This window comes from Balaenoptera musculus, chromosome 8 (genome assembly GCF_009873245.2).
Source record: "Balaenoptera musculus isolate JJ_BM4_2016_0621 chromosome 8, mBalMus1.pri.v3, whole genome shotgun sequence".
NCBI classification, from domain to species: Eukaryota; Metazoa; Chordata; class Mammalia; order Artiodactyla; family Balaenopteridae; genus Balaenoptera; species Balaenoptera musculus.
This window is the reverse complement of record NC_045792.1, coordinates 21,135,022-21,157,787: the sequence shown is the minus strand read 5'-3', so window position 1 is coordinate 21,157,787 and position 22,766 is coordinate 21,135,022. Positions and strand designations below refer to the sequence as shown.

The 22,766-nt window shown below is 34.8% G+C and overlaps 1 protein-coding gene across 2 annotated transcripts in view; it reads left to right on the top strand.

Moving 5' to 3' along the window:
- Nucleotides 1–22,766, top strand: part of RDX (radixin) — a 98,271-nt gene that overhangs the window by 65,143 nt on the left and 10,362 nt on the right. The window contains exons 13-14 of one of the 2 annotated variants that reach the window (XM_036860184.1): nucleotides 1,963–2,205; nucleotides 3,163–3,323. In XM_036860184.1, the coding sequence (XP_036716079.1) occupies nucleotides 1,963–2,205; nucleotides 3,163–3,323 (404 nt within the window). Of the gene's footprint in view, nucleotides 1–1,962; nucleotides 2,206–3,162; nucleotides 5,749–22,766 lie in introns of those variants that run through there. The other variant, XM_036860183.1, reaches the window with a different exon arrangement.

The window sequence follows — 22,766 nt, the reverse complement described above, 5'->3', positions numbered from 1 at the left end:
TTAGTGTTTTTGTTTGATAAATACCCAGAAGTAGAATTGCTGGATTATATGGTAGTTCTATTTTTGAGTTTTTTAAGGAGGAATCTTCATACTGTTTTCCACAGTGGCTGCACCAATTTACATTCCCAGTGAAAGTGAACAAGCATTCCCTTTTCTCCACATCCTTACCAACACTTGTTATTTCTTGTCTTTTTGATAATAGCCATTCTAACAGGTATGAGGTGTTACTTCATTGTGGTTTTGATTTGAATTTCCTCGATGATTAGTGATGTTGAGCACCTTTCCATGTGCCTGTTGGCCATCTCTATGTTGTCTTTAGAAAAATGCCCGTTCATATCATCTGCTCAGTTTTTAAAATAGAATTAGGGTTTTTTTGTTTTTTTTTCTATTGGGTTGTATGAATTGTTTATATATTTTGGGTATTAACCGCTTATCAGATATATGATTTCCATATATTTTCTCCCATTCTGTATGTTGCATTTTCATTTTCTGGATATATATATATTTTGCTTTCAGAAGCCTTTTGGTTTGAAGTAGTCCCACTTGTTTATTTTTGCTTTCGTTGCTTTTGCTTTCGGTGTCAAATCCAGAAATTTATCACCAAGACTTATATCAAGGGGCTTACCACATGTATTTTCTTCAAAAGTTTTATCGTTTCAGGTCCTATGTTCAAATCTTTGATCCATTTTGAGTTGATTTTTCTGTATGGTGTACGATAGGGGCCCGGTTTCATTCTTTTGCATGTGTCTCTCTAGTTTTCCTAGCACCGCTTATTGCAGAGACTGTCCTTTCCCCAACCTATATTCTTGGCTGCTTTGTTGTAAACTAATTAACCGTATATGTGTGGGTTTATTTCTGGGCAGACTATATTCAGAATTGAACCAAAAAGTCTTTTATAGCTAATTTGCCAGGCCAGTGTCCAGAGTAGGACTTTGCATTGCATCTGTTTGCTCTAAGTCTCTTTTAAAGTAGGACAGTTCTTCTTTTTATGATATTGGTTTATTAAAAGGACCCACAGATTGTCCCTCCTCCTGCATTTGTCTAATTCCTTTCTTATGGTGTCATTCAGCTTGTCTTTTTATCATCAATATTTCTTGTAAGCTGGAAGATAAACCTAAAAGTTTGAAAGATTCAAGTTAAAAATTTCTGGCTATGATGCCTCATAGGTGAGACTTTCAGATAATTTATCATCCAAACTAGAACACTTTTGAGAGTGAAAGGGGGTGTTGTTAATAATTACACCAGGACAACAGTGTAAAGCAGTACTTTTCCAGACAAACCAGCACAATATAATTACTCAAATAATTGGTGATGTTGGATACTTCCTGTTGTATTATATCAGAAGACAGTTTATATCTGTTTAACCCACCATTAGTTGTTTTAATTGATCATTGGACTAGAGTAATAACAGTCTGTTTCCTCCATTGTCTGGTTGTATTTTATTGTTGCTAAAATGTAATCTGTTCGATGTGGAATTCTTTGGCATTATACTTATATCTGTTTTCTCATCAACCATTTGTACAACAATTTTAGCAACAGTTGATAATCCTTGCCAGAATTAATAATTTTATTAGGGTTTTGCACAGTGGTGTCTTTAATTCTGTCATGTACCTGCTGGCATTCTTCTATAAAAGTAAGCTTTTATCAATAGGTCCTGTTTTCATTACCCTGAAATATAGTTTATATTAGAAAGAAGGGATAGTAACTTGATTTTTTTTTTTTTTTGATGTGGACCATTTTTAAAGTCTTTATTGAATTTGTTACACTATTGCTTCTGTTTTGGTTTTTTGGCCACGAGGCATGTGGGATCTAAGCTCCCTGACCAGGGATCGAACCCGCATCCCCTGTATTGGAAGGCGAAGTCTTAACCACTGGACCGCCAGGGAAGTCCCAGGATAACTTGATTCTTTTAATTACCAATTTTCAAAGTAAGTTGCTGATAAACTTATTTTTTATGTTCAGGCTTTTGCAGCCCAGGAAGACTTGGAAAAGACCAAAGAAGAGTTAAAGACTGTGATGTCTGCCCCCCCTCCACCTCCACCACCACCAGTCATTCCTCCGACAGAAAATGAACATGATGAACATGACGAGAATAATGCTGAGGCTAGTGCTGAGTTATCAAATGACGGGGTAATGAACCACAGGAGTGAGGAGGAACGTGTAACAGAAACGCAGAAAAATGAGCGTGTTAAAAAACAGCTCCAGGTATTTAAAATTTGCAGTTGTATGCACATTTAAATATAGTGTGCATTTTCCCCATTTGTTAAGATAAACTTATTAAAAAAGTAACATTTGATTTTTGGAAGCCTTTACCTCTAGCTGGCCTTGTGATTGGTTTGTAAGTACTTGGCCTACAGTCACGTTATTTCATTTTTTCTGTTGTATGTCCTTGTTACCAGATGTTTGTTAGCCTTGTGTAATGAGGCCTTAATTAGTAAGCTATTATTTAATTGTAACTTGAGCCATGTTAAAAGTAGAACATAAAAATACTGTGTTTAAAAAACAAATTTCGTTTTTAAACAGTATACATTAAAAAGAAATGATAATTTAATAGACTACCTGTATGACATTACATAATCTGAATTTTTTTGTTGAGATTTTGTAATGGCAAAAGTTCAGTTTATTAAATGTACATAATTAGATTAAAATGGTAAATTTTAATATTATACCTATTAGAGAACTTAATAGAATCAGTTCTCTAATTTTTAAATTGGTGAAATCTTTAAATATTAATAAAGAAAAGAAAATGAGGTGATAGTTGTGATAAATGTATTAAGACTTTTGGAGAAAGCTTCTCTCATGGTGTAGAATTTAGAACTTACAGTAACATTCAATAACAGCTATATTGAACCTTTTGTAAGTCATTTCAAGTATTAGATGAGAAAGTTTAAGGAAATTTAGAATAATACACAAAATCATCATGCGGAGTGTAGAAATGAAAGGCCATGGGTATTCCTCTCTAACCACTACCCCCCACCATTACTAAAAGTACAACAAACATAAATACTTTAAAGAAAAAGATTTCACAGTGGAAATTTTAATATACTAAAAAGTCAGAGATTTGTTATATATGTATTTTGTGTCTTTAAACCTCTTCCATAGGTTTTTAAAATCTAAAAAAAAAAGTTAATAATGGTCATACTTTTTATTTTTTAAACATAGGCATTAAGTTCAGAATTAGCCCAAGCCAGAGATGAAACCAAGAAAACACAAAATGATGTTCTTCATGCTGAGAATGTTAAAGCAGGCCGTGATAAGTACAAGACTCTGCGACAGATTCGGCAAGGCAATACAAAGCAACGTATTGATGAGTTTGAAGCAATGTGAGAGCTGTTATTTTGCATACATGTTCTTCATAAGCTGAACCACCAACAGAGAAAAGCAGGCCTTTGCAGATGTGATGGAATGCATCTCACCTTGCCAAAGCACTTACACCAGTTTGACTGTGGTAGCTAAAAGACATTTAAGGGGAGCTTTTCAACATTAAGACAGTGTGATATCATGCTTGGTTTTCTGTTTCTTTTGGGCCAGGGAATGGAGAACGGTGTTCCATCACCTCCTTTTTCACATTTTTCATTTTCCATTTTTTTTTTTCTGTTGAAGATTAACACTAATTACCATGTCTGACAAATGTGTATGTATGATTTAAGCACTTTGTACATTTTAAAGGATGGTGGTGACTTAATGAGTGTTTAGGTAGGGCACTCTGTTTTTTCTTCTTCCATATTTTACCTGCATGTATTTCCATATTCTCTCTCATTCATGTTTTCTCAGTGTGTACTTCTCATACCTTGATATGCCCTGTAACCACAGCGCTGCCACTATACAGATCATTGGCAGTGATTAAAACGAGCATAGGTGGCACGGTGGACAGTCTTTGATCATTGTGTAGAAGATGGCTGTGAATCATGAAAAGGATTAGAATGTTTAATAGTGTAGTGTACAGCTAGTGGTTAATTTTTTAAATCCCAACTTAATAACATTATTGGATATTTGTTATTTGCTTACTTAATTACGGTCATCTTTGACAGCTGAATTGATTGGTGTTTCATCTCCTGTCATCATTTGGTTTTCTTTGCCCACTGATCTTACAAAGGTATAGACAGCAGGTAGTAAGTAGTTCCCTAGGAAAGTTTATTGATGAAACACTACTGCAAATAACAGTTGTCTCTGAAAGATTCTTTCATAGATTGATTTAGAAAAACAGATGTTTAATGAAAGAAAAAGCACATTTGTTGGTAATTGATTATCATCATTAATAAAACCCTGGACCTTGCTAGAAGGGCAGCATATGAAAACAGCAGTCCCGAGGAGGGGACAGTAATACTACCTCACTACTATACCTGCGATGACTGGTTGTTCAAACACAGTGAAGTGTGTAAGCTATATGTTTTATAATACATAGTGATACTGTCAATCATGAAGGAATATTTTTGAGATTTCCTTTTCCTTCAGAATATCTCAGAGTGCTAAATTTTAACTGCCTTTTTGATTTGTATTAAAATTGTTAGCGCTCACTGGTATACTATCTTCTTGGAGGGGTGTTGTATGTCTAAGGAAGTGTGTGTGTGAGTGTGTGTGTGTGTGTGTGTGTGTGTGTGTGTGTGTTTGAGAGAGAGAGAGATATTGCCCTTGTAGCATATGACGATGAATGTTTGTACCTTCATTTCTTGATGTAATTATTACATAATCATTTTAGCATATTTGGTTTCTAAATCATTGTGCTTATTTTTTTCAATCTAACTAAAAATACTTAAATTTGGTTAGTTAATTCTATTTTAGAAATTATAATTTTATAGGTTATATTAATTTCAGTTATGTTTTACAAAGAAATCTTTCCAGTTTGAAAGATGTTCAATATTCACAGGTTCTAACATTTTCTTTATTATAAAACATTTAGATTTGGAGATAAGGAAAGCCTTGTTTTCTCTGTGTGGTTCAGCTACTTTCCATTTGGTATTATGCATTCAAATTTACATTTATCTATTAAAATTGCCATTTTGTTAGACATTTTTCATGCACAATAGATTCAAGTTGTGTCTGAAAATATCTCTGTGCTTTTTTGATTTTGCTGACTTTAAAAGGATTAATCTGGGCAGACATTATGAAAAGGAAAGGTTGCATTTAATATATTTTTTGGATTTAGTAGGACAAAAGATAACTGGTTAACCTTGAAGTGACTGTTGTACGGTGGTTGTGCACATGCTTCAAAACACTGTGGAAGAGGACATTTCTCCTTGCAGCACATTAGAGGAATAGATGATAAGCCCTGCTATTCATGGTTTAAAGCATGTGCTCACTCTTCCAAAGCATTAAAGCAATTGCCATAATAGGTGAAAACTTGGATTTTTATTGGATTTTTGTTAATTTGCTTCATTTTGAATTGTGTGCACTACCATTCCTACATCAGTTTGATATCAGTGTTGAAAAATTACCAGTTATATTTGCTGTTTATAATCTATTTGTAGATTAGAATTAAAATGGATTTAATCCATTTTTAAAGCTGTGTGAATTTTTCTAAACAGGAACAACTATTTGCAATATGGGTTTTCATTAAACCAATTATAACTTTTATTATTAGCATTTGAGAAGCACATGTTCATATAGCAATGTAAAAATATATTAATGAGTATTTGGTAAATTCCAGCAGGCTTTTACCATTAGCATAATTTTGTGTTGTACAACTAAGTTACATCTATAATTTTGGATAACATTCAGTGGTTAACAATAAAGTGACAAAAGCTCATGCCTTCATGCTTCACTGTTGTTATTTAACATGGATTTCTTGTATATTTCCTGAATATTATAATCTCTATTAGATCCATAAATCATTACATCTTAAGAACGAGAAGTGGATAGGAAAAAGTTCAGAATCCTCATACATTTACTCTTTCCCCCAAATTATACATCCCTTTTGGTATGGAAGTAATAGTGATAATTCTCCAGAAAAGTTAAATCATTAAATTAAATCTACTCTCTTCATAATAGAAAATCATTTAAGATTTCTAGTCATTGCTTTTCTTGTATAGTGAGTGTTTAGTTTTCCTAAGGAAGAAACAGTTTCATTGTCCTTGATTAATCTCACTATTAAAATGCTAATGTTCCTTAAAGAACTGTATACTAAGTGCTTCTTACTAATTTTTATCACAAAGATTATTCTTCTTAAATAACAAGTGATAAATCTGTTCTAAGCATAGTAAAAGCCAGTTGTCTTCTCAGTTTATAGTAATATTTAACTGTCACTTTATTATTTCTATTCTCAAAGACAGGTGGTGATCTCTTTATTCTGGTCCTGTTAGAAAAGAAAAGGGAATTTTGTAGTATAAGATTTTGCTTTATGTCTAATTAGAGTTCTTTTTTTAAGAACTATAATTACCACTTAGAAAGTTAGCTTACACTGTATTGGAACACACTCCTGGTTATCATTGGAAAGAGTTCCAATGTTAGTGCTGTGATTAAAAATAAAAAATGCACATCACTTTCTGTCTCAGTTCTTATTACCTGTTGATTGGTGATATTTTTAGAATTGAAGATAAAAGATTTTTTAGATCCCACAGTATCCCATTTTATGTATGCATAATGAAAATAGTCTTTTAAAATCTATAACTTAAAACTGAAGTATAGGAATTACTGCCTTTAGCATTAATTTAGTGAACTGATTAGTAAACCCAAGCTTAGATATCTTTAATAAGAATAAGGGGAAACATTTAAATATGGAACTACACTGGTAGACAGTCCTCTCTTCTTTAAGTTCTAAATGAACAGAACTTTAGCTTTTCTTATTCTGTACTTCATTCTTTTTTTAACTAGGAGATAATCTATTAAATATTCTAGTATGGTTTATCATGTAGAATGACAATATTCTAGTACATTTCAAAAGCACAGTGATTCAGCAGATATGATAACTTCATAAAATGTCAAGGCAGTATGACTTCACATTCTACACTGTTCGCAAGGAAAAATTGGCTCACGATCGTGTTTCATATATTAAAGCTTATCACCTTCCCATCCTTGGCCTTTCCAATTAAATAATCTTAATTCCCATTTTTTCCTAGTGGACCTATTTCTTTTTTTTTTTTTAATTTAATTTTATTTTACTTTTTATACAGCAGGTTCTTATTAGTCATCAGTTTTATACACATCAGTGTATACATGTCAATCCCAATCACCCAATTTATCACACCACCATCCCCACCCACCCCCACGGCTTTCCTCCCTTGGTGTCCATACATTTGTTCTCTACATCTGTGTCTCAACTTCTGCCCCGAAAACCGGTTCATCTGTACAATTTTTCTAGGTTCCACATACATGCGTTAATATACGATATTTGTTTTTCTCTTTCTAACTTACTTCACTCTGTATGACAGTCTCTGGATCCATCCACGTCTCAACAAATGACCCAATTTCGTTCCTTTTTATGGCTGAGTAATATTCCATTGTATGTATGTACCACATCTTTATCCATTCGTCTGTCGATGGGCATTTGGGTTGCTTCCATGACCTCGCTATTGTAAATAGTGCTGCAATGAACATTGGAGTGCATGTGTCTTTTTGAATTATGGTTTTCTCTGGGTATATGCCCAGTTGTGGGATTGCTGGGTCATATGGTAATTCTATTTTTAGTTTTTTAAGGAACCTCCATACTGTTCTCCATAGTGGCTGTATCAATTTACATTCCCACCAACAGTGCAAGAGGGTTCCCTTTTCTCCACACCCTCTCCAGCATTTGTTGTTTGTAGATTTTCTGATGGTGCCCATTCTAACTGGTGTGAGGTGATACCTCATTGTAGTTTTGATTTGCATTTCTCTAATAATTAGTGATGTTGAGCAGCTTTTCATGTGCTTCTTGGCCATCTGTATGTCTTCTTTGGAGAAATGTCTATTTAGGTCTTCTGCCCATTTTTGGATTGGGTTGTTTTTTTTTTAATATTGAGCTGCATGAGCTGATTATATATTTTGGAGAATAATCCTTTGTCCATTGATTCATTTGCAAATGTTTTCTCCCATTCTGAGGGTTGTCTTTTCATCTTTATGGTTTCCTTTGCTGTGCAAGAGCTTTGAAGTTTCATTAGGTCCCATTTGTTTATTTTTATTTCCATTACTCTAAGAGGTGGATCAGAAAAGATGTTGCTGTGATCAATGTCAAAGAGTGTTCTTCCTATGTTTTCCTCTAAGAGTTTTATAGTGTCTGGTCTTATGATTAGGTCTCTAATCCATTTTGAATTTATTTTTGTGTATGGTGTTAGGTAGTGTTCTAATTTCATTCTTTTACATGTAGCTGTCCAGTTTTCCCAGCACCACTTATTGAAGAGACTGTCTTTTCTCCATTGTATATCCTTGCCTCGTTTGTCATAGACTAGTTGACCATAGGTGTGTGGGTTGATCTCTGGGCTTTCTATCTTGTTCCATTGATCTATGTTTCTGTTTTTGTGCCAGTACCATATTGTCTTGATTACTGTAGCTTTGTAGTATAGTCTGAAGTCAGGGAGTCTGATTCCTCCAGCTCCGTTTTTTTCCCTCAAGACTGCTTTGGCTATTCAGAGTCTTTTGTGTCTCCATACAAATTTTAAGATTTTTTGTTCTAGTTCCGTAAAAATTGCCATTGGTAATTTGATAGGGATTGCATTGAATCTGTAGATTGCTTTGGGTAGTGTAGTCATTTTCACAGTGCTGATTCTTCCAATCCAAGAACATGGTATATCTCTCCATCTGTTGGTATTGTCTTCAATTTCTTTCATCAGTGTCTTATAGTTTTCTGCGTACAGGTCTTTTGTCTCCCTAGGTAGGTTTATTCCTAGGTATTTTATTTTTGTTGCAATGGTAAATGGGAGTGTTTCCTTAATTTCTCTTTCAGATTTTTCATCATTAGTGTATAGGAATGCAAGAGATTTCTGTGCATTAATTTTGTATCCTGCAACTTTACCAAATTCATTGATTAGCTCTAGTAGCTTTCTGGTGGCATCTTTAGGATTCTCTATGTATAGTATCATGTCATCTGCAAACAATGAGAGTTTTTACTTCTTCCTTTCCAATTTGGATTCCTTTTATTTCTTTTTCTTCTCTGATTGCTGTGGCCAGGACTTCCAATACTGTGTTGAATAAAAGTGGCAAGAGTGGGCATCCCTGACTCGTTCCTGATCTTAGAGGAAATGCTTTCAGTTTTTCACAATTGAGAATGATGTTTGCTGTGGGTTTGTCGTATATGGCCTTTATTATGTTGAGGTAAGTTCCCTTTGTGCCCACTTTCTGGAGAGTTTTTATCATAAATGGGTGTTGAATTTTGTCAAAAGCTTTTTCTGCATCTATTGAGATGATCATATGGTTTTTCTTCTTCAATTTGTTAATATGGTGTATCACATTGATTGATTTGCATATATTGAAGAATCCTTGTATACCTGGGATAAATCCCACTTGATCGTGGTGTATGATCCTTTTAATGTGTTGTTGGATTCTGTTTGCTAGTATTTTGTTGAGGATTTTTGTATCTATATTCATCAGTGATATTGGTCTGTAATTTTCTTTTTTTGTAGTATCGTCTGGTTTTGGTATCAGGGTGATGGTGGCCTCATAGCGTGTGTTTGGGAGTGTTCCTTTCCCTGCAATTTTTTGGAAGAGTTTGAGAAGGATTGGTGTTAGCTCTTGTCTAAATGTTTGATAGAATTCACCTGTGAACCATCTGGTCCTGGACTTTTGTTTGTTGGAAGATTTTTAATCACAGTTTCAATTTCATTACTTGTGATTGGTTTGTTCATATTTTCTATTTCTTCTTGTTTCAGTCTTGGAAGGTTATACCTTTCTAAGAATTTGTCCATTTCTTCCCGGTTGTCCATTTCATTGGCATAGAGTTGCTTGTAGTAGTCTCTTAGGATGCTTTGTATTTCTGCGGTGTCTGTTGCAACTTCTCCTTTTTCATTTCTAATTTTATTGATTTGAGTCCTCTCCCTCTTTTTCTTGATGAGTGTGGCTAATGGTTTATCAACTTTGTTTATCTTCTCAAAGAACCAGCTTTTAGTTTTATTGATCTTTGCTATTGTTTTCTTTGTTTCTATTTCATTTATTTCTGCTCTGATCTTTATGATTTCTGTCTTTCTGCTAACTTTGGGTTTTGTTTGTTCTTCTTTCTCCAGTTCCTTTAGGTGTAAGGTTAGATTGTTCGTTTGAGATTTTTCTTATTTCTTGAGGTATGCTTGTATAGCTATAAACTTCCCTCTTAGAACTGCTTTTGCTGCATCCCATAGGTTTTGGATCATCGTGTTTTCATTGTCATTTGTCTCTAGGTATTTTTTGATTTCCTCTTTGATTTCTTCAGTGATCTCTTGGTTATCTAGTAACATTTTGTTTAGCCTCCCATGTGTTTGTGTTTTTTATGTTCTTTTCCATGTAATTGATTTCTGATCTCATAGCGTTGTGGTCAGAAAAGATGCTTGATATGATTTCAGTTTTCTTAAATTTACTGAGGCTTGATTTGTGACGCAAGATGTAATCTATCTTGGAGAATGTTCCGTGCACACTTGAGAAGAAAGTGTAATCTGCTGTTTTTGGATGGAATGTCCTATAAATATCAATTAAATCTATCTGGTCTATTGTGTCATTTAAAGCTTCTGTTTCCTTATTTATTTTCATTTTGGATGATCTGTCCTTTGTTGTAAGTGAGGTGTTAAAGTCCCCCACTATTATTGTGTTACTGTCGATTTCCTCTTTTATAGCTGTTAGCAGTTACCTTATGTATTGAGGTACTCCTGTGTTGGGTGCATATATATTTATCATTGTTATATCTTCTTCTTGGATTGATCCCTTGATCATTATGTAGTGTCCTTTCTTGTCTCTTGTAACATTCTTTATTTTAAAGTCTATTTTATCTGATATGAGTATAGCTACTCCAGCTTTCTTTTGATTTCCATTTGCTTGAAATATCTTTTTCCATCCCCTCACTTTCAGTCCGTATGTGTCCCTAGGTCTGAAGTGGGTCTCTTGTAGACAGCATATATATGGGTCTTGTTTTTGTATCCATTCAGCCAGTGTATGTCTTTTGGTTGGAGCATTTAATCCATTCACGTTTAAGGTAATTATCGATATGTATGTTCTTATGACCATTTTCTTAATTGTTTTGGGTTTGTTTTTGTAGGTCCTTTTCTTCTCTTGTGTTTCCCACTTAAAGAAGTTCCTTTAGCATTTGTTGTAGAGCTGGTTTGGTGGTGCTGAATTCTCTTAGCTTTTGCTTGTCTGTAAAGCTTTTGATTTCTCCATCGAATCTGAATGAGATTCTTGCCGGGTAGAGTAATCTTGGTTGTAGATTCTTCCCTTTCATCACTTTAAGTATATCATGCCACTCCCTTCTGGCTTGTAGAGTTTCTGCTGAGAAATCAGCTGTTAACCTTATGGGAGTTCCCTTGTATGTTATTTGTTGTTTTTCCCTTGCTGCTTTCAATAATTTTTCTTTGTCTTTAATTTTTGCCAGTTTGATTACTGTGTGTCTCGGCGTGTTTCTTCTTGGGTTTATCCTGTATGGAACTTGCTGCGCTTCCTGGACTTGGGTGGCTATTTCCTTTCCCATGTTAGGGAAGTTTTCGACTATAATCTCTTCAAATATTTTCTCTGGTCCTTTCTCTCTCTCTTGTCCTTCTGGGACCCCTATAATGCAAATGTTGTTGTGTTTAATGTTGTCCCAGAGGTCTCTTAGGCTGTCTTCATTTCTTTTCATTCTTTTCTCTTTATTCTGTTCCACAGCAGTGAATTCCACCATTCTGTCTTCCAGGTCACTTATCCGTTCTTCTGCCTCAGTTATTCTGCTATTGATTCCTTCTAGTGTAGTTTTCAATTCAGTTATTGTATTGTTCATCTCTGTTTGTTTGTTCTTTAATTGTTCTAGGTCTTTGTTTAACATTTCTTGAATCTTTTCGATCTTTGCCTCCATTCTTTTTCCGAGATCCTGGATCATCTTCACTATCATTATTCTGAATTCTTTTTCTGGAAGGTTGCCTATCTCCACTTCATTTAGTTGTTTTTCTGGGGTTTTATCTTGTTCCTTCATCTGGTACATAGCCCTCTGCCTTTTCATCTTGTCTATCTTTCTGTGAATGTGGTTTTTGTTCTACAGGCTGCAGGATTGTAGTTCTTCTTGCTTCTGCTGTCTGCCCTCTTGGACCTATTTCTTAATATCTCCATCTTTAGTGATTTTAAGAGCTGCTGTTTTCCCTCTGGAAAGATGATGACTTCTTGCTTTGTTGCCTCAATATTTCAACCTCTCTTCAACTGTGATAACAAGAGTTTTCTGATTTGAGCTTACATATGCTGCTTTAGGAGTTGAAGTATCTATCCATCATTATTCCTCACAAAATTTTAAGGTTATCGATTGTGACTAAAATAATTACCCCATGGCACATCTTTTAAATTTAGGTTTATATTTGGCTCGAGTTCCCTAGCTACTAATGGTTCCAGGTTCTTATTTAATGACCTTCATTTAGCCAATACACTTTTATTAAGTATGTGCTATATTCTAAGATATAGAAGCAAGATTAGAATGACTGTGACCCTTTGTTTTGGACTATCTTAAAATGTGAAACTTCAAATATTTATCTTAGCTCTTGGATCATTTGCAATAATCTGTTACAGTAGATTTCTTTTAAGATGGCAACACATTTTGTTGATTCATGTTATTTGTATGCCCAGATTCCTCCGTGCTTATATCTAGTCAGTTGCTTCCATCCTTGTAATTTATTACTCTGTTTTAATTGTTCACTTATATTTAATGAACATTTTTAAAATTTAGGTTCGCTTTGGTAATTATGCATGTCATTTAGTTTGCTCCTAAAAGTAGTTTACTGGTTTTAGTTTATCTTTAATAAGTCTATATAGCTAAATGTCCATCTTGGTAACATGGGATCAGAATTTCTGAGATTTATGTAATAACCCTTGGAAAAATTCCTTTTGATAAAATGTGGATTTGTTATATCAAATTCTTCTTGCCCTGTGTTACAATGTATGCCGTGATAGCTCTTAACTTTTTGCAACTTAAATTAAAATGTTTTACCTTTTGTTTTAGACCTAGAAATGCAAGTATGTCTTAGACTCTTAAGGCAGTACTACCTTCTCCCTCCCTTTCCTTTTGTTTATACTGAAAAGTCTATGTAATTCAGATCTAGCATTTGAGTCTTATATGCCATCATTCCATTTATGTAATTATTTGCTTTTAAATTTTAGCTAATTTGGATAAAATGATACACTATGTCATGAAGGAGACCACTACAACATAAAGAGCAGTAGAGGAAAATAAGCAACTGGTAGAGAATAAGAATACACAACACAGTTTCTCAAGTATGCTTGTTCTCTGATAAATTGCTTAATTTTCATTTTATAGGTCAAATTTTAAACTCTGATCAATATTTAAAGATATCCTAAAAAATAAAGTGCCTAATTTAGAAGTTTTTCTAACTTTATAGAAAGACTCATTTTATACCCAATTGACAAACCAGGCAGTATATAGTAATTAGTAATCCGTATTAAATACTGTGAAGTTCAGTGGAGTTGGGAGATTTCAGTTGAATCTTCATTACTGTATTGTGTTAAAATATATGTAAGATTTACCATTTTAACCATTTTCAGGTGTTCAGTGACATTAAGTATATTCACATTACCATTTTAGCCATTTTCAAGTATTCAGTGACATTAAGTATATTCACATTGTTGTGCAACCATCACTACTATCCATCTCCAGAACATTTCATCATCCCAAACAGATTCTCTTTACCCATTAAATACTAACTCCCCATTCCTCCCTCTTCCCAGTCTCTAGTGACCACTATCCTAATTTCTGTGCCTTTGAATTTGACAGTTCTAGGTACCTCATATAAGTGGACTGACTCCTATATTTGTCCTTTTGTGTCTAACTTATTTCACGTAACAATGTTTTTCAGGTTCAGCCACATTATAGGACGTATCAGAGTTCTTTTTTTCTTTTTTTTTTAAGGATAAAATAATATTCAGTAGTATGTATATACCGCATTTTCTTATCCATTCATTGGTTAATGGCCATTTGGATTATTTCCACATTTTGACTATTGTGAACAATGCTGCTATTATGTACATTGGTGTACAAGTATCTGTTCGAGTTACTGCTTTCAGTTCTTCAGTATATACCCAGAAATGGAATTGCTGAATCATGTGGTAATTCTGTGTTTAATTTTCTGAAGAACTGTCAATACTGTCTTTCTCAGCAACTGCATTATTCCCACCAGCAATGCATAAGGGTGCCAATTTCTCCACATCCTCACCAACAGTTTTTATTTTTTGTTTGCTTGTTTGTTTGTTTTTTGGCTGTGCCACTTGTGGGATCTTAGTTCCCCGACCAGGGATTGAACCCGGGCCATAGCAGTGGCTGAGTCCTAACCACTGGACCACCAGGGAAGTCCCTTTATTGTTTGTTTTTGATAATAGCCATCCAAGTGGGTGAACTGGTATCTCATTTTGGTTTTGATTTGCATTTCCCTATGATGCATTTCTCTCTGTTGTTGAACATCTTTTCATATGCTTATTCACCATTTGTATCTTATTTGCTGAAGTGTATATTCATGTTTTGACCATTTTAAAATTGTTTTTTGTTGAATTGTAGGAGTTCTTTGTATGTTATGGATGTTAGTCCCTTATCAGATTCGTGAATTGCAAACATTCTTCCATTCTGTGAGTTGCCTTTTTATTCTATTGATAGTATCCTTTGATACACAAGTTTTTAATTTTGATGAAGTTTAATTTATCTGTTTTTCTTTTGTTGCCTGTGCTTTTAGTCTTGTGGTTTTTAAAGAGACAGAAGAGAGATTATGTACAATGGTCGAAGTCTAGAGAGATGAAAAGTACACTGTCTTGACTACAATAGAAAATGTAATTTCCTGTGTATTGACTGCAGGATGATAAAGCTAGGGTAGGTTGGGTCAGGAATTTATGGAGCCTTTAATCCTCTGCTGAGGTGGTTTAGTTTGATTTGAAGACATCTGGTGCCTTTGGGAATGCAGTTACAAAAGGGAATAATAACTAAACTTTGCTCCAAAGGAAAATTCATGCTGTTATGTAAAGTATACTAGAAAGTGCTATAATGTAATTAGCCTGAAGAAAAGCTGTGGTCATGGGAATGATCTTACTACCTTCTGAGTATTTAAAGGAAATATCTAGATGTATTTTGCTCTCATGTTCGCTATATGTAGTAATGTTTTTCCTTCTGCTTATTTTCCAAATGACCTCTTTTGGGGACAGTTAAGACCTCTGTTTTATCCGTGACCTTTTAAGAATGGGTTCTTTAGCGGCACAAAAAGAGAACTAGAAATTAAAGACACCCAAGAACAAATGGATTTGATTCTGAGTTGTAATTGCAGGTCATTGTACTCTCTTGTGCTCTAGTTTTATAAGCAGTTTCATAGTTCTGAATTAATTGTCTGTTTCAGAGCATTTCTCTGGAATCAGAGACAGACATTTAGATTCTGGAATCTAAATTGTATTCATTGTTTCACTAAAATGCGATGACCAAATGTTAATATCCATGTACTTTTGAATTATTAATACTTGTTTATAGTTGAAAAACTGTTAACTGCAGAGTGTGCTTACAACAGTTCTATCAAAATCCTTTTGCTCTCAGATGATTCTAATAATGTAGTGACTGGAAGAAAGTTGAAGGGTTTTTTGAAATAGGTTTTAAGGGGTTAGGGAAAAAAAGTTCTTTCAGATCATTATGAAGGGGTTATATTAATCAAAACACAGCTCAATGAAGATTATCTCAGAATATATACACACAATTAACTATTCACTGGCTGTGACAGCCTTGAACAAATTACTTTGGAAATTTCTGTAGGTTTTTTAAGTTGAGAATCATTTGATTATGCTCATCAACTTAACTTTCTTGCTAGATTTGATTCATGTACTTATGCCCAAATGATATGTTAGGTTTTTTTTTTCCCCTTATTTTTGCTTGTTTTCCTCAGACATTCTTAATACAATATACTTCTCAATTTTTAGGCCATAAAAATTTTGAAAATACGTATATGATTTTTAGGTAATCTAAGTTACAGGTGGATGGTTTTCCTCCCCACTAACTTTAAAATATGGTGGTTTATCATTGGTATGTAGATTAAATGTAGAATTTTGCAACTTCTTAATTTGTGTGTTTTAAAAGTACTTTCTTTCAAAAGACAAAATCAGTATATGCAAAAGGAAATCATAATCAAAGATCTGTTTACTTTCTTTTAAATTCTTTAATGTTTGCAAACGTACGGCATGATAGCACATTTTAGTTTCTTAGCACTTTTACATTGATTAAACTATCATTTTTTCAAGAAATATTAAAATCTTTAAAAAGTAGTTGAAAGAGAGTGTCATGGACATATATACACTACCAAATGTAAAATAGATAGCTAGTGGGAAGCAGCCACATAGCACAGGGAGATCAGCTCGGTGCTTTGTGACCACCTAGAGGGGTGGGATGGGGAGGGTGGGAGGGAGGGAGATGCAAGAGGGAAGAGAAATGGGAACATATTGTATATGTATAACTGATTCACTTTGTTATAAAGCAGAAGCTAACACACTATTGTAAGGCAATTATACTTCAATAAAGATGTTTAAAAAAAAAAAAAAAAAAAGTAGTTGATTATAAGTATGAAAAATGTTTTTGTTGGTAGGGGCAAAATCAAATCAAATCACTACTATTTAGCAGTTTATATGTATTCTTAAAATACCTTAAGAGAATACCTCCATTTTGTAAAAACTAGAGTACCAAACAGTATAAAACTAATTTCATAGAACCCAGAACCTAACCATCTGAATAATTTATAATCTAGTTTAATGTGCTGGGCCACATTACATTTCAGTATAAGCTGATGTTTTAAGAATGTTTATAATAAATTGGGGGTACATAAGGCTGTATCAAAGGCTTTGCATCAAAATGTATAGAAAATATATCCATTGGAGAAATAGTTTCATCTTTAGAGGAGATTATTGGCATTAATGTTTTAGGAATATTCTCAAGCATTAGGAAGACTGGAAACCAGTATGTCTTCTAGATTACTGATGTGATGTATACAGGTAGGAAAATGTTCTCCACTACCTTATTTTTTTTTTTTTTTTTTTTTAAGGAATTCCTTTATTTTTATTATTTATTTATTTATTTATTTTTGGCTGTGTTGGGTCTTCGTTTCTGCGCAAGGGCTTTCTCTAGTTGTGGCGAGCGAGGGCCACTCTTCATCGCGGTGCGCGGGCCTCTCACTATCACGGCCTCTCCCATTGCGGAGCACAGGCTCCAGACGCGCAGGCTCAGTAGCTGTGGCTCACGGGCCCAGTTGCTCCGTGGCATGTGGGATCTTCCCAGACCAGGGCTCGAACCCGTGTCCCCTGCATTGGCAGGCAGATTCTCAACCACTGCGCCACCAGGGAAGCCCTCCACTACCTTATTTTTGAGCAATTATGCCTTAGTTCTTAGTCATTACAAATTTAAGAGGTTTTCAGTTTAATGATACTATGAAAGGAAAGCTGAATGGGAAATGAGGAGGCATGGATTATTTTCCATAAAGTAATATGATTAATACCTACATACATATGCATACATAGATGCAGTCCTTCTTCCAGTGATTTACAGAGCAGTTGCTATTTATGCAAAGCACTGGTAGAGTTACGGGAGATAGATGTGACCCTGTGACTGTGTCAAGGAAATTGTAGTTAGGGACTTGGGACGTGGACTCAAATTAAGGTACAGAAAGTAAAAGTAGTAAAAACCAAAAGAAAAATTGAGATAAAATGTTCAGGAGTTAAAATGAGAGGTTATTAGTAGGTGCTAATTAACATACAAAGAAGCATGATATTGATGTGATTAATGAGGCTGGGAAATATTTTCTTCATTTGTAAAATTACAGCTGCTGGGGAGCATCAAAGTTATAAGTTAATCACTAGGTAGGCTAGCTAATGTTAACTTGGTTCTCTGCCACTAAGGAATTGCATTTTCTTTAATATCAACGTGTCTGGTTTTCTTATAATAGAATTTATTGAATGTAAGCAACCTTAATAATAATGGTTTATATTAGAATAGCCAGTATTGAAACGTAATTTAATATTAAAGTTTTCTTATAACCCTTTTGTTAATTACTTATTTAACTTGCCACTAAGTTTACCATTTTTATACTATAAATTATTTTTTTACTTTAAGTAAATATCAGGATACCCATTACCTCAAACAGTACATGTAGAATTTCCTTCTCAGGCACTGGTTAATTGTCTATGTTGATTTTTGTAAATGTATATAGCAGTAGTTTGTATCATAGCAAAGCTTCAGAAAACTGGGATATTTAAGGATTGGTTTTTTCCCCTTTGGTTATTTTCTTTCTTTCTTTCTTTTTTAAATATTTATTTATTTATTTATTTGGTTGCACTGGGTCTTAGTTGTGGCAGACGGGCTCCTTAGTTGCGCTCGCCAGCTCCTTAGTTGCGGCATGCAAACTCTTAGCTGCAGCATGCATGCGGGATCTAGTTCCCTGACCAGGGATCGAACCCGGGCCCCCAGCATGGGGCGCGTGGAGTCTTATCCAACTGCACCACCAGGGAAGTACCTGGTTATTTTCTCTGGAGATTATTTTAAGCATTAAAATAACTGTTATTGCCAGAGTCCCCCCTTTTTTATTAAAAAAACAACTTTCAGCTATGCATAAAGAAAGTTGTTTTTAAAAAACTAGAAATTAGGTATTATAGCTATTTTAAGAAAAGCATATTTTTCATTGGCTTCCAGTATTATCATGTTATGTGTTGAAGTTGCCAAACACTAAAGGTGCTTTAGGTCATACTTAGCTACTTTATGACTGAAGTGTAATTTTTTAAAAACTTGGTTAAATCATTAGAATTAAAAAAATATAAGTGAACATGAAACAAAATTCAATAGATAAAAATAGGGTAACACAAAAAAGTAAGCCTCCTTGCTTTGTCCTCTAGCCCTGCAGCTCTCCCCAAAGGTAACTATTTTTTTCAACTTGTGCCTCCTGGAAATTACCTGTACATGTGGAAGCATGCATATGTTGTATACTTTTTGTTGTTTACATAATGTATAACATTCTGTATACACGGTGTTGTGCTTCTTGCACTGAATGGTGTATTTTGGAAATCATTACATATAAGTACAAAAATACCACAGTATTTAATTATGTGGATGCCCCTTAACTTCTGATGAACATTTATATTTTTACTTTGCTTTATATACAATACTGCCATGTATTGTTGTACAAACACTGCTTTTGTTTTATCCTGTTTAAGATATTGTGTTATAGTCCAGTAGATAAGGTAAGTTTACATAAGATTTAGGTATTCCTAAAATATAGGAAGTTTTTTTTTTTTTACTTAAATGATGTAGGTGCACTTTTTACATTTTAAAAATTTAAATAGTAGTATGTGCTTATTGAAGCACCTTTATAAGAAAAGTAGGCACTTTTCCTTTTCATAAATTGGATTTCTGTATTTCAGGTTTAAAAGGTGACATAGCTATAATGGCCTTAATGTTTCACTTTTGAGGGCTCAAGTGTAAAAGACCTGCCAGTATATAAAAATTCTCTTCTTCAAATTTTATAATCAGAAAATGCTATTTTTAAAAAAGAAGGAAATCAGTACCTTTCTAAAGGTACTTTGGTAGCTTTTTGGTTTTTAATTTCCTTTGAGTGCCACCATTTCCTCAGTGTAGAGTTTTCATTTGCTTACTTTTATTAAAATGGAAAATGACAAGCTCAGATCATTGCAAAACACTCGACCACGACACCAAGCAACAGGAAAATTATTTCAAAGAATATCAAAGTTTTCTTTGATTTTTAAGGAGGTAGATCAACTTAATTCATCCTATTATGTGATCTTTCTTTCTGACTTTAAGAAAATGTCCTTTGATTTCACACCTCACTTTTCAGATCAGATATTGCTCTTGTACCTCTAAACTTTTGGTTCTTAAGTGATTTTCTTGGGCACCAAATATTCTGGGGGGTACAGCCTAATTAGTTTCAAAGTGCTAATGATATTTCATGTTAATCAGATAGAAGAAACACTGATCTTAGTGGTTTGCAGTCTCCCTCTCTTCCCCTGTTCCCTGAGATTCACAGTAAATTCTAAGCTGATGTACCGGAGAGGCTCAGAAAGTCTAGGTCCTCAGTCCATAGTGTTCACCATCTCTCTGTTGCTCTTTCAGCTGCCTAGTGCTACTGAGTTCTGATCCCTGCTGTTTCTGCATAGGTTTTCAGGCGTACTCAGAAATTGTCAAATCAAATTACAGACTTCATAGCCCATGGTTATCCCCATTCTAAGGGTTCAGGGATAATTTCCCAGATTCTCTTGCTTTTTCAGCCATTGTTTTTGTTTTTTACAGTAGATACTTAGATCCAGGTTTTATCAGTCCAGAACACATTAGATACACAGGCAGTCTGGCATTTAGAGTGTTTGGAATAGATGTGAAGCAGCACGATGTAGAGTTAATTGCATCTGGGTTTGAATTGTGCCCTGGCCACTTTCTAGATGTGTGACATTAGGAAGCCACTCAGCCATTTTGAACCTTAGTTTCCTCATCTGTTAAATGGGAGTAACACTATTGATTTTATGAGCATTGACTGTAATAATATACATGGAATACTTTGTTTACAGCTTGGCATATTAAAGGTGTTTATTAACTTCTGTCATTTTGTTTTTCATACTATTTTTGTTCATCTGTCAGTATTGTGGGTATTAGTATTTATACTCCAGTCCTTTGGATTCCAATTTTTATGTCTTCTTGCCTTTTAAGGATTTTATTTGTGATTCTCTTTAGATGGTATTGCTCAGCATATGTTTATTGAGTGTGTGCCAGGCCCTGTGCTAAGTATGTAGAGATAAAATAGACATGGTTTGTCCTGAGCAGTAAAGAGTTCATGGTCTACTCCCAGTAGACAAAGTAAATAATGTGTGTGTATGAGTAAGTAATGTTCCCTCCTCAACCTGTTAATGTTGGAGTGTGCCAAGGCCCAGGCCTGCCCCGTCTACACTTGGTTCCCTTAGTGGCCTCCTCCAGTGTTGTTGCTTGAGATACCATCTGTATGCTAAAAACTCAAATCTCCAGCCAAAACCCTCTACCTTGAACTCCAGATGTGTATATCTAACTATCTACCTAACATGTCCACTTTGATATCTAATAAGCATCTCAAACTTGCTATGTCAAACCAAACTTGAGGTCTTCTCCCAACCCCTGCCCACTTGCTCCTGTCTCAGTCTTCCTCTTCTTCTTCCCTCCTTTCAGTGGATCTGGCCCAAACCTTGACTGTAATGTGATCCTTCTTTTTCTCTCATAACCCACACCCGATCCAACCACAAACCTGTTGGCCCAACATTCAAAGTATATAATATATTCAAAAAATGACCATTTCCTACATCCTCCACAGCTGTCACCCTGTTCCACACACCAAGACTGCTTGTATTATTGCTAGAGCCTTCTGATGGGTTTTCTGGATTCCTCTCTTGATATTCTACAGTCTACGAAGACAGTAGCCTTAAAAAGGTAAGTCAGATCCTGTCACGCTCAAAAATTTTCCAGACCTTTTCCATCTCAGTAAAAGCTATATCCTTCTCAATGGTCATTCAGAGCCCAAGATCATCTGATTCCTTGTCAGTCTCAGACCTCATCTGCTGATTTCCCCTTTTCTCACTGCATTGAGGTCAACTGGCTTCCTTGTTATTCTCTAAACTAGCCAGTGCTCCTGTTACGTCAGCCTGGAATGCCTTTTTCTCCCCAGGTATTTTTATGATGCACTTCCTTGCCACTTCCAGGATTTTGCTTAAATGTCACCTCAGTGTGGCCTTCCCTTACTACCCTATTTAAAATTACACTTTCCCCAGTATTCCCTACCCATGTCTTTTAATTATTTTTCTTTATAGCACTTACTATCCAACACACTATATATATTTTTAATATTTTAATATATATTTTATATTTATATATATTTTAATATTTTTTTACCTATTTGTATTGTTTATTATCTGTCTTCTCCCACTGGAATGTAAGCTTCATGAGGGCAGGAATTTTGCTGTTTTGTGCAATGAAATGTGCTCAGTGCCTCGAGCAATGCCTGGTGCATGATAGAGCTCAATATTTTTTGTTAAATGAATGAGGTGGATGAATTCTGGGAGCTCAGAGGAAGGCATCTAATCTTGGTGGAAGGCTTCCTGGAGGAGATGATTCCTAAGCCAAGCCTTTAAGAATGAGTTATTCTTAATGGCGGGAGGGCGTGAGGGGCAAAATTAGGAGGGCTATCCAGATAGCGGGAACTATGTATGCAAATACCTTCAGGCACAAAAAGACTTGGAGTGTGCTGGAACTACCTGTTTGTATTGAGAAAGTATAAACTTTGAGATTCAGAAGGTGGTGCTATGAAACACTGGAGAATCATGAGGGGAAGCAGGTGTGGATGTGCCTGTGATGATTTTTTGGACAATTTTAAGTTTGGAATGCTGATGGAATGTCATAAGAGTTCCCAAGAAGAAAGTGTAAGGAGAGAACAGCTAGTACAGAGCCCTGGTGAGCACCAGCATTTAAGGGCTGGCCAAAGCAAGAGGAGTACATTCAGGAGAGAGCTGCAGAAACACAACAGGGCAGAGTTAAACATCCTGGGTGACCACCAACGCCATAGGAAACAGGTCTGTTACAATGTTTCAATGTACACTGGCTTTGGCAGTAAGAAAATCATTGAAGAGAGCAATTTCTTTGGAGTTAGACTAGTTTTTCGCTTAGCTTAACTGTACAGTATCTT